The following is an 11,053-nucleotide window of genomic DNA, read 5'->3' on the forward strand; positions in this document are numbered from 1 at the left end:
TTTCAACTCATAACGTGAGGTTACTTGCTATCCCGCATTTAACTGTCGTATCCCGTATCCCGTATCCCGTCTACGAAAACGGAGTATTCCGGTCTAGCCGTCGTATTTTCATCCCGCATCTAAAATTTTTCATATCCCACATCCCGCTTCGATTTTAAGCCCCATCCCGCATCCCGTCAAACCTATGTTGGACCCTAAACAGTGTTCTTGGATATTAAAATTTAATATAATTCCCATCCTCCCCTTACATTTTTTTTCATGGTAGTATTTTCCACCAAACCCCCTTTAATACAGTCTAAGCTTTTGTAAGCGACCAATCAGGGAATTCAAAAAAGTAGTCGCAACTGGAGCTGGTCGCTTACGAGAGCTCATTATAAACAATAGAGGTCGCCTGCGAGGGCTTTCAGCGAAAGTCTCTGGGATTTATTCTCATTGATGGTGCTGAAGATAACGGTCGGAAACTCTCATTCAGATCTACCAAAATATCCTTACCAGACATTCCTAGCCAAAATATTTCAAAACATTCAAAGCCCTTTTTGAATAGCGAGGCTACCCTAAGCAGCTTATCGAGAGAACATTATCTGACCTCAATTTTTCTGGAAGACAGTTGGCTCTTAAACAAAAGGCCAAAACCACCAAGAAAATTTTACCATTTGTCAACCCAGCAGTGCCAAATCTTCAAGCAATACTGACGCGCAACTAGACTTTTATTGAAAACCAGGCATGCTTTATTGGTGGCAAACATATTCAAGAAACCTCCTTGCATATCATACAAGAGGGGTAAATCACTGCAGCACGTGCTCGTTCATAATTATCTGTAACCACAAACCAGTACAAAAGAGAGGCCCATTTTTCCTGCTTTTTTATTTCATCATTCTGTGGATACTATGAAGGGTTCTCAATAGAATTTAGAACAGCCATTTCGCTATTTTCAACCGTAACATTGCAACTGATCAACGCATTCACCTACTGTTCAAGGCGGCTTCTAAAGCCGTAACATGTACCAGAGACACCCGGGACTGGTGTTATAGTTATGGGTTGAGAACCCTGCCATGGCTGCACCTGTTGCTTGTGTGATGTCCAGTCTGAAAGCTTTGACTCTGGCATTTACAGGTTGGACTTACCCTTTCCATTTTAAACTTGGACCTTGGGAGAGGAGATGGGAAAGGGAGTTGCTTATAAACAAGAAAAGTACAACTTATTTTGCAATGACTTTCTTTTTATTGTATGGCAGTTGGTAAATTCACACAGAACTCATTTGGCACTGCTGACTGACTCCCGCTGACTTGAGGAAATACGCCTACGTTTTATCATTTCATGACGCTTTTCTTTTGCCTCTTTTGCTTTCTTGGCCAGCAGTTTGGTGTACTCGGCATGCGCTTCTTTCGCTTTTTTAATTCTCATCTTTTTTATAGCCACGAGCTTACGTCTACGCCGGAGTACACGTGGAGTGACCAAGCGTTGGATCTTTGGTGCCTTTGTTTTGGGCTTCTTTCCTTCCTTAACTGGAAGAGGCCTCCTAATGACATACTGGCGTACATCATCTTCCTTGGACAGATTAAACATCTTCTTGATCTTGCTTGCTCTTTTAGGTCCAAGACGGCGTGGCACAGTTTTATCCGTTAAGCCTGGGATATCGTTTTCTCCTTTCTTGACAATGACAAGATTGAGAACACTAAGCTGGGAGTCCACAATGCAGCCACGCACCGACTTGCGCTTGCGTTCACCGGTTCTGCGAGGCCTGTAGCATGAATGACCCTTGGATAACAGAAGGCGGACACGGCCATTTGTCATGATTCCCTGCTTCATGGGAAAACCCTGCTTGTCATTCCCTCCAGAGATTCTCACTAAATATCCCTATTAACAACAAAAAAAAGTACAGAATGAAGCAGGATGAACCCTAGTTTTGGTTTCATTACATCCTTAACAAATTTAATACATAAGTAAAATACTTAGGTTTTTTATGTCACTAACCTTCCATTCATCACCAAGACATTCAGCATTGCACTCAGCAGAAATGCGCTTGTCATAGAAAGGACGACTGCAATCAAAAGAAAACCATGCTTAAGTCATACCCCACAAAAGTACAAAATCATTCAAGTCTGACGCATTGAAAGTGACAGTAAACCATGTAAGGGTTCACTTCAATTGGACAAAATTCACGATAGAAATTATAGGTAGTTCTGCTTTTCACACAAAAAGGAACTACCAGTATTTTTATTTACTTCAAAAAAGAGGCTAAACTATTGAAGTGACAAGGATTTATTGCTTATCATGGATATGAGATGGTAAATATCCAAAGAGGCAATCACAGCAAAGTTTGCTATAACCAATCTCATCTACCACGTGTCCCAGGAAACTTAAAAAACTCAACTTTGGTTACTTGGTTACTTTACTACTATTATTACTAGCACCACTGCCACTACTATACTCTGGCTTACCGTCCCATATCAAGCACACTGTCTTTGAATGATAACTATCTCATAACGAGAGTGCTTTCCACAAAATAACTTCCATTCCATTATACCGTAACAAATAACAAGTGAAACTCTTACAGTTTCCGTTCATCATCAACTTCAATAAGCTTCTGGCAACCAGTTGCTGGGTAGGAGATATTTAGCTGCAAGCATAAACAGCTGTCTCAATGGTGAATTTAACAACATTAAATCTAATGAAAGATAGAAGTGATCCTTGCACTTAGACAATTAGACAACTGAAAAATTCAGGTGGCTTCAATGAGATTGGCACCCATGATCTCTGCGATGCCACATGGGTTTGTATCCCGTTGAAGCAACCTGGATTCTTAAATGACAAGTAAATAAGAGACATGGTTAGTGCGCTCGAATCCGGATCGAGTGGTCCAGGTTCAGGTTCAGGTTCAGGTTCAGGTCCTGGCCTGCGACGTTGTAAATACTCCCAGTCGCTTCATGCTACAGATACCGGAGATGAGCGCCAGCCTGGTAGGGCCTTCTAGGCTTGTGGCAGACTTTACTTTACCTTTTACCTTAGGGTTTTAGGGTGAGACTTCACAGATTTTACTCTAACACAAGATAATTTTACTTGTCAACTGGGGGCGTCATAGGGTGCCTGAGGTGTCAATGCGTTAAACCTTATGATATGCTGATAAAGAAGGCATAGATATTCAGTAGTAATCTTGATAAAAGAATTTTAAACTAACACCTCCGGCTTAGAAACACATTTTAACAATGGTTGTTTGGTTAAATGAACACAATATTATACAGGCCAGCACACATAAATCTGTCTGTCAGCAATTTAGTGGTCCTGTTCCAAGTTTCGATGATGAAGGAACTACCACCACTTGTACTATAATAAAAAGAAGTCCCGCATATAAGAACCTAGTGAGTTGAAATTTACCATTTCAACACCTGTTTTTGTAAGAACCGTGGGTAAGAAAATGGATAGAAAACGAGATATAGGACTGAAGGATTGGCTGTATTAAACTACATGACATCAAAATCACGAAACTGTTTCAGACTTTATTTGAAACTTCCACACTGTTTCAAGAAGGATTTTTCTGCTGTCAGTCGTAAGTCCTCCTTCCTTCTTTCGACGACTATAGAAAGCACACTTCCCTTTGGGAAACATTTAAGGAAGGGCCGCTAATGCATCAAAATAAAACTCTCATTGATCATCAGTAAATAACCCTAGGACCGTAGTGCAAGTCTCTACATGATACAAATTCAACTCGAACATTCAATCCGTCGAATCTTAGGGTCGCACGACCCATCCGTACAAATTTACACCACAGTTATGCAGATACATAGTTAGCATTTTACTTCGTGTTCGCCGTTTAATCAGACCATTACCGTATCTATGTTTTTTTACCTTCATCTTTCACCCTCTCTCCGATGAGGAGGATCCTACAAGAAGCAACGGAAAGAGAACGAACACTGGGAGCCAATGGTATTATGGGCACTGAGCTCAAGGGGACTGGAACTACACCTGTGATGTAAAATAAACATGGCCGCAACCTAAGGCAAAGGAAGGGTCAGATCACATAGTGATCTACCATGTTGCACGAGCTACTTTTGGCGTTGTCTGGAGATTCTGGCGGTATATATGTTTATGACAAGTTTGCTGGAATACAGGTTTGTGGTTTGACAAGCAGATGAACGTTGTGCAAATCACAAATATACCAGGTGCCAATCTCCGAAAAATTCGATTTGTCTTTGTGGCAAAAACAGTAAAGCAATTTCACCTTTTTACCTCTTTGGCGTGTAACATTCTATTCGAGAACGAGAAAGAGAGAAAACCTCTGTAATCATGCTGGGACATGGAAGGTGTAAACTGCAGGTTGCAGGTTTATAGGGTTGCAGGTCATTGTTTCAGCATAGCTGAAACAACCCAAACCTTTTCTAATGCTAATAGTAGCCATAAAAACTGTGCCTTAGATGATTTTTAAGCCTAAGGTTTGCATTTTTGTAAAGATTTGGGTTGTTTCAGTTGGGGTAAAACAATGACCTGCAACCCTAACCTGGAAGCTGCACTTTGCACCCTCCACCTGGGACTTGACTTTCAGATATCACCAAACCTATGATTTCTTTTGCACAGCTGAATAGTTTTATTTTAAAATCAAGTATTGTAAAATTATTCCTGAAAAGCTGTGAGGTGGTGGCAAAGAATTAATTTGCCTCCACTTCACTTGTAAATAAAATATAAACTTACCCAGAGTAAAAGGTCTTGAAGCATGGTTAGTGCTAACCAGTATTAATACCATGGAAACCTATAGGTTCTGATACCTCTTAACCAATGGTGAGCCCTAACCAAGCTTCAAGCAACTGGCTCCATATGGTTCTTATAAGGAGGGACTTCAGGATATCTTACCACTATCGTTATAATCAGTTTTGGTGACCAGGCTGTTATATAATTGCCAAATCAGCAGTGCCAGTTAATTGGTTTTTCTTGATTTTTAGGTTGCTGCTGACCTGCCATTTGTCCATGAAAGTGAGATTAGTCTACTTAATAGAATTTGTGGGCTAGGAACTTACTTTCAAAAGTTTCAGACATTTTGTAAGAAGTATTCAGGTGTTTCTCCCTATGTTGGAGAAACACAAAGAGATGGTAAGTTTTGATTCTAGATCTCAATCAGGGTTTATTGTTCCTCTTTTATTTGAAAAAAGCAATGAATATAAGTATAATTTTATTTTATTAAAAACTAAACTATGAATATCAGATTTCCAGCATTTCATTGGCTTGCTGGACACATACTATCAGTTCATGTACCTACTGTATCTAATATGTTCAAGGATCGCATCAGCAATAAAGCAAACTGAAAACATTTTTGCAGCCGTTTTGGACTAGAATTAACCAAGGCAGAAATCGATGCTTTAGTCGACAATACATGGAAGAGTTGTTGAACCTGGAGTTTTTAACAAAACAATAATAATAATTATTATTATTATTTTACTCAGGCTTGCTGGATATAAAATGATTATAACCAACTCGGCACTATGTAACTCGTTGGTTATCTGCATTGTTAAATATAATCGTGTTATTTTAACTGGGGGTATTTTTTAACTTTAAGTTAGCTTACGGTATTACTGAATAGTTGTTGGGTGCAGGTTATGTCCAGTTTTTTCATTTAATAAACAAATAAGTAAGTAATAAATATAGCACTAAAATAACAGTATTTTCCTCACTAGCAGGCCCACTTGGTCATAAGATGCACCCTAAACATTCAATCTTGTTAGTATCAAATGAACTAACTGGAAAGTTTGCGAAACACTTTGTAACAAGATACATCCCAAAATACGGTTGTCCCTCGTTCCAACTTCTTTAAGCAGCAATAGAGAAAGCCCTATATCTTTAAGTCTTTTTAGACATTATTTTGGTACATCCATTACTGGTAATTCCTGTGACCACTGGTGGCAATTTTTTGCAAATATTGTGGTCATTTCTTTTCCTACCTAGGAGAAAATTTTCAAGAGCCCTTTGGTTTGTACATCCAAGCTTTCTGTACTGGCCTTGATCAAGTTCTTGATTCCTACAGGAATGTCTTGGTTGACTTAGAAAAACAGGTACAGTAGTATGCATTAACCTTAATTTACCATCTACATGTGCATGTATCAGTGGGCTGTTTGTTACTTGACCTTTTGCTTTGCATTATCTTTTTCATCATGCAGATTCTTAAGGATCCTAAACTTCCACTGACATATATTGAACACAGTTTGGAACAGGTTTGTAACCATGATTTTAACTTCACATTCCCAACATTATAGTCAGGTTATGTCACCCTCCTGGTGTCTGTTTGTCAAGAAAAATAGTAATAGTGAGAACTGCCAGTTAATTTATATGATATTTTGGTTTGAAACTTTCAGTATCAAGGGTTGTTTCCAGCACTTTGGTCTGTTATTGAGCACATACAAGCAAGTAAGGTAGGATAAAACAGCACAGTATGCCAAAAACTTTTTATGATGAAGTTTATATAGTCTTTCAATGTAGAATGTAAGCATTGTATATTTTTCTGGTCAAAAGGGAAACCTCATCAATGTGTTTCTTTGTTTTGCTTGTTTTGGTTTCATTGAATGAATGAATGGTTGCATAGAGATAGACTATTGATCCAGTTACAAGTTGAGTTGAGTTTGAGTTGAGTTTTGAGTTAAGATTGACTTAAAATTGAGTTTATATTGAGTTACAGTTTTTGGCATTTTTGGCACTTGAAACTAACAAATATTAAGTAGAAGTCACTGGGAAGACCATGAAATACCGTTTTCATGAAGTGCACAGATGTATAATAATTTGCGAAATGGTTTTAAACTGATCAAAACACTCTTGAAATTTCATGCACAGAAGTATTCTTGTTTACCAGTTTCAGCACTTGGAATCCTTCAATTTGACTACTGCCTGTTTTTCTGTTAAGTGGTCTCATCAATCAGTAGTCCCTTAAGAAGATTATGCCAAGCACATGGCTGATGAAAAGACCAGACCACATCACCATACTCTTTTCGACTAGTGTGTGCGATCTTTAACATCCCACAGAGTTTATGAACATTGAAGGTTGTGAGACGGGACCTGCGGTTGATAGTCCTTTTTCGCAAAGACTTGAAAGTCTAACCATTTGCGGATGTTATTACAAAGACAGCACTTTCTCCTCAGTTTTTTTAAGACCCTGAGTGTTGCGGGTCTGGCCGGAGTCAAACTCGCAATCTCCTGCATAGCAAACTGAGCCACCGGTGCATGGTTGTTCCTTCTAGCGATCAAGTCTATAGACGCAGAAAAGATATCTTCGTATAAGGCTTGATGAGATTTACTGTTAACCCTTTCACTCCTGTCGTCTGTCGTCCAATCGTCTGGCGTTAGACAGAGTAAAATCTATAAGTGTCACTCTTGGGAGTGAAAGGGTTAAGCCAGTTTATAGCCCCGGCATCTAAAGGATGAAACGTACCGTTTGTCGTCCAGCAGACAAGTGTGGTTTTCACGATCAGTTATCACATGAAATATCAGAACAAGTGAGCCTCATGAGGGTTTAGGGCCTATTTGAGTACTTGTACTATGGAGAGTTTTTAAGACTAGTTTTGAATCAATTGCTTCTCGGCACTTTTTCAATTTAGTTATTCAATTAGTTATTCATTGTTATCTAACAATGTTGATAACCATTGCATAATCGCCTTCTGTTAAACATTGACTTTGTCTGTTCCACCATTTTCAGGTTTTGTTAATATCTGTTACAGTACCTTCTATTTGGTTTGTTTTATTTTTAAAGACTTGTAGCACGATACACATGTACATTAGTGGTTGCTCAAATATATTTTCTAATATCTTTGCAAGGTAATGACGGATTTCGTTCAAATTTTCTACCTTACTTGAACAGGGATTGTTGTTAAGTGATATGTTAAAAAATTATCATTTGGAAGAACATAAGAACAAAAAAATCTTCAAAATGCAAGAAAATAGTTACAAAATCAGCGTGTAACGCGTAACAGCTAATTTGCATGAAATAGTTAAAAAAGTAAAATTTCACCCTCAATGCAATCTATTTAAGAAAATTCAACAGAGCAGAAATATTAAATAGGAAAAAATGACACTATACGCAAAATTACAGTTCTCCACATTTATTTTACAAATAAAGAGAATTATAATTCTAAGGACGGTTGCCCTTTAGTGCTTGTGTAACGCTCAAGGTCCGACAGCGCTCCATGCCTTACAAATACCAGGCTAGCGACTTCCAAACGTACCTACAAAAGAAGAGAATTTGTTTGAGTAAAGTTCATAACATTGTTTACCATCGAGTACGAAAGGTTTTCAAAGATCTCAAACGAGGATGAAGAAATAAAGAATTTTCGTGATCGGAAACAAATCTGTTGCGTACTTTCGATTAGTAAAATTGAATATTACTTACCCACAAGAAAACCTGTATCTCAGCCTCTAGTTACCAACCGTCGCCGATACACAGCTGCAGCACAGTTCACTTACTGGTCTTCAAATCCTGCTAAATTTTATAGTCTTCAGTAGGCTTAAAACGAAGAAATTCTACAAACAGTGAATCGGAAACATATTTCCAGTTGAACTCCACGTGTGTTCAAATTACAACCACGCTCGTAGCAGGAAACGTGCCAAATCAAACTAGAATTGAAGACACTTTCCAGCCGAAATCCACAACAAACATCGAAGGAGTCCTGTGTAACCTCTCCTTAGTATCTTGGGGGGTGTTTATATAACAAATCAGGGGCAAAAAGCGGGAAAATATCAGAGGTAAGTGGACGTGACGATTGCGTTACACAATAGTGTACAATATACAAGGACTTTAGAGATGAATACTGAGAAGAAAAGCATTTCAAATGCTGAAAAGGTGGAGGGAATAAAAGATCTTCAGGGCTTAAAGGCCTCTCTTTTGTTAGAGAGAACATCACTGACATGAAAAAACTAGACAAAAATGAAACAGCTTTTGGGCTTGCTGGCACTTTGTGACACCTTTGTGGGGAATTACAGAAGAAAAGAAATAATATTTATTAAGTGCCTTTGACTGTAAATGAATAAATAATTGCCTCTTTTTAGTATACATGATTTAGAAGTAGTTGTGTTAGTTAAGTTTGTTGTATTTTAGCGATAATAGTCATGCTAAGCAAACCAAATAGTCAGATGCCACGCCCAAAAAGGATTCTGGGTAATTTCTAAAACAAGCTGTAGACAAGAATTATACCCTGAAAAATTTCCAAATATGTTTCTTTGATGTTAATTACTTAATATCTGGCAAGTAATGATGATTTGGGGATATTTTACACATTTTCATGAAAGTGCTCTATGTTACACTGGTGTACATGTGTATCGTGCTACAAGTCAAACCCAAATAAGTTTGTGTTCCAAATCCAAAGTCCTTATTAATTATTGCTCCTTTGCAATATTTGCCTTTAATATCTTCATTACATTAGTGCTTTGTGTACACATGATGTTAGAAATTTTAGATTTGCATTAGCCCTGTGGCAGCTAATAGAAGACAATACAATTTCCTAGCATTTTAGCTTGTGGTCCTGTTTTGGTCTCTTAGCCTAGTTTGCTTCTTGTCGTCTGTACATTTGTTGGATCACTTTACTCATTAAAATCTGTCTGATACAATGGATGAAAACCTAGTGTACCTGATTTCTTAGTCTCCTTCCATTCTGACATCTCCAGTTTTTTATAATTAACTTTTCTATGGCTCCCCTTGTTTGGCCCTACATATTAAGTCAATAAATTTATTTAAACAATATGCTGACAGAAAAGCATTGTTGTGGGCTTGATTGTTTGCATGATGTGTTTTTAAACAGGCCTTTGGATGTCAGATCTTGGATGTTTTGCAGCAAAGTTGCATTTGTGGGATCCCAGATGTGAAAGATGCATTGGAAAGGTGATGTAAACAATATTGTACAGGGTCAAATTCTCTTTAAAAAAATGGTTATCATTCTTGATGAATGTAAATTTTGTATAGGAACATGTTAACATTTGAGAAAACAGAAATAAAATGTTCCAGTCACTTGTGGCCCACGTGACACATACACAGACTAACATGGTTCTTGTTACTTTTAATGCTTTTGTCACTTGTGAGCTTACTGTATTCTGGGTGTAAAAATACCAAATGACTCATTTGAACTTGTTCTGTTGATTTGATCTGACTTAGAATCTTGTTTGTTTGCCATGGTGTAATGTATCAGCAACTAAGTGCTTGGGTCCTGCATGGAATTCTTATTGACAAGCACAATGAGTTCTTCATCAAAGAAATCACTTCAGCTGATAAACAAACAGCTAACTGGACAGATGACAGTGCAGCTGGAATGAGTAATGGTGACTTAGGGATACCTGGAATAACAGGAAGGCAACTTGCTGAAATATTGGTAATTATAACTGGGTTTTTATTGCCAGGAAGTTTTCAACAAAATCTGCAATCTGATTGGTTCCAGGTGCAGGTGGAATTTTTTTCTCCCACCCAATCACAGCGGGCATTGTTGTTGCATTGCCATAATGAGGTGTAGCCGTATGTTGATTGCATCACTTATAAACATTGCAATTTATTGTCAACTGTATAAAAGATACATGTATTTACCCTTAACATTTTATTATTCAATAAAAATGTTTTGATGAATCCTCTTTCTTTCACTTTCTCTACCTCTGTTTTCTACACTGTCTAATTTCAAGAAATCATTCAGGAACCTTGCTGTGATTACAGCTCTAGTTTTTTTCTTTTTTTGCAAGCATTATGCTAGATTTTAAGAAAAGGTAAAAATATTATTCCTAGCCCAGGTTGGTCCATATTTTGAAAGACCAGGGCCTCTGTCTTGAGTACTACTCTTGGCCTGCAGCCTCAGGTGTGGGCACAGTTTCTTTTCTCCAACACAGACCTTCCTGTTGGTAAATAACAGTTTTTATGGTCATAGAAAGGTATCTGTACAGCAGGTCTATTTTGTGAGCCCCCCCCCCCCCCCCCCCCTCACCTATCCCATGGAACATCTAGGTATCTTTGATTGGTGGGTTTTCAACTATAACATTGAAAAACTACATGTACCTAACTGTCTTCATTTTTAGCAAGTGTGACATTTGCTATATCTCCTTCACTACTATT

The 11,053-nt window shown here is 38.0% G+C and overlaps 2 protein-coding genes and 1 long non-coding RNA gene across 3 annotated transcripts in view; 1 reads left to right on the forward strand and 2 right to left on the reverse strand.

The window, feature by feature from the left end:
• Positions 1-1,198: 1,198 nt before the first annotated feature.
• LOC137991993 (small ribosomal subunit protein eS6-like) lies at positions 1,199-3,923 on the reverse strand. Its single transcript, XM_068837022.1, has 4 exons — positions 3,847-3,923; positions 2,556-2,620; positions 1,975-2,041; positions 1,199-1,857 (listed from the first exon to the last, which is right to left on the reverse strand). Exons 1-4 carry the CDS (start codon positions 3,850-3,852, stop codon positions 1,255-1,257), a joined length of 741 nt encoding a protein of 246 aa, XP_068693123.1. The 5' UTR covers positions 3,853-3,923; the 3' UTR covers positions 1,199-1,254.
• Positions 3,924-3,953: 30 nt separating this feature from the next.
• LOC137991995 (gamma-tubulin complex component 4-like) overlaps positions 3,954-11,053 on the forward strand; it is a 17,242-nt gene continuing 10,142 nt past the window's right edge. Inside the window, exons 1-7 of the mRNA XM_068837026.1 lie at positions 3,954-4,109; positions 4,935-5,082; positions 5,932-6,038; positions 6,144-6,197; positions 6,339-6,395; positions 9,765-9,844; positions 10,115-10,328. Of these exons, the coding sequence (XP_068693127.1) occupies positions 4,032-4,109; positions 4,935-5,082; positions 5,932-6,038; positions 6,144-6,197; positions 6,339-6,395; positions 9,765-9,844; positions 10,115-10,328 (738 nt within the window). The 5' untranslated portion in view covers positions 3,954-4,031. The remainder of the gene's footprint in view (positions 4,110-4,934; positions 5,083-5,931; positions 6,039-6,143; positions 6,198-6,338; positions 6,396-9,764; positions 9,845-10,114; positions 10,329-11,053) is intronic.
• Positions 8,057-9,754, reverse strand: LOC137991996 (uncharacterized). The gene is made up of 2 exons (XR_011121632.1): positions 8,360-9,754; positions 8,057-8,195 (listed from the first exon to the last, which is right to left on the reverse strand). It is a non-coding gene; the product is annotated as an uncharacterized lncRNA (long non-coding RNA).

This window comes from Montipora foliosa, chromosome 2 (genome assembly GCF_036669935.1).
Source record: "Montipora foliosa isolate CH-2021 chromosome 2, ASM3666993v2, whole genome shotgun sequence".
Taxonomy (NCBI): Eukaryota; Metazoa; Cnidaria; class Anthozoa; order Scleractinia; family Acroporidae; genus Montipora; species Montipora foliosa.

What these genes read in the sequence shown, in the direction of transcription:
- LOC137991993 (XM_068837022.1), bottom strand. An exon ending in GTTGATGATGAACGGAAACT is followed by an intron (nt 2,042 to 2,555) that starts GTAAGAGTTTCA and finishes TTTTGATTGCAG; the next exon opens with TCGTCCTTTCTATGACAAGC. An exon ending in GTCTTGGTGATGAATGGAAG is followed by an intron (nt 1,858 to 1,974) that starts GTTAGTGACATA and finishes TGTTGTTAATAG; the next exon opens with GGATATTTAGTGAGAATCTC.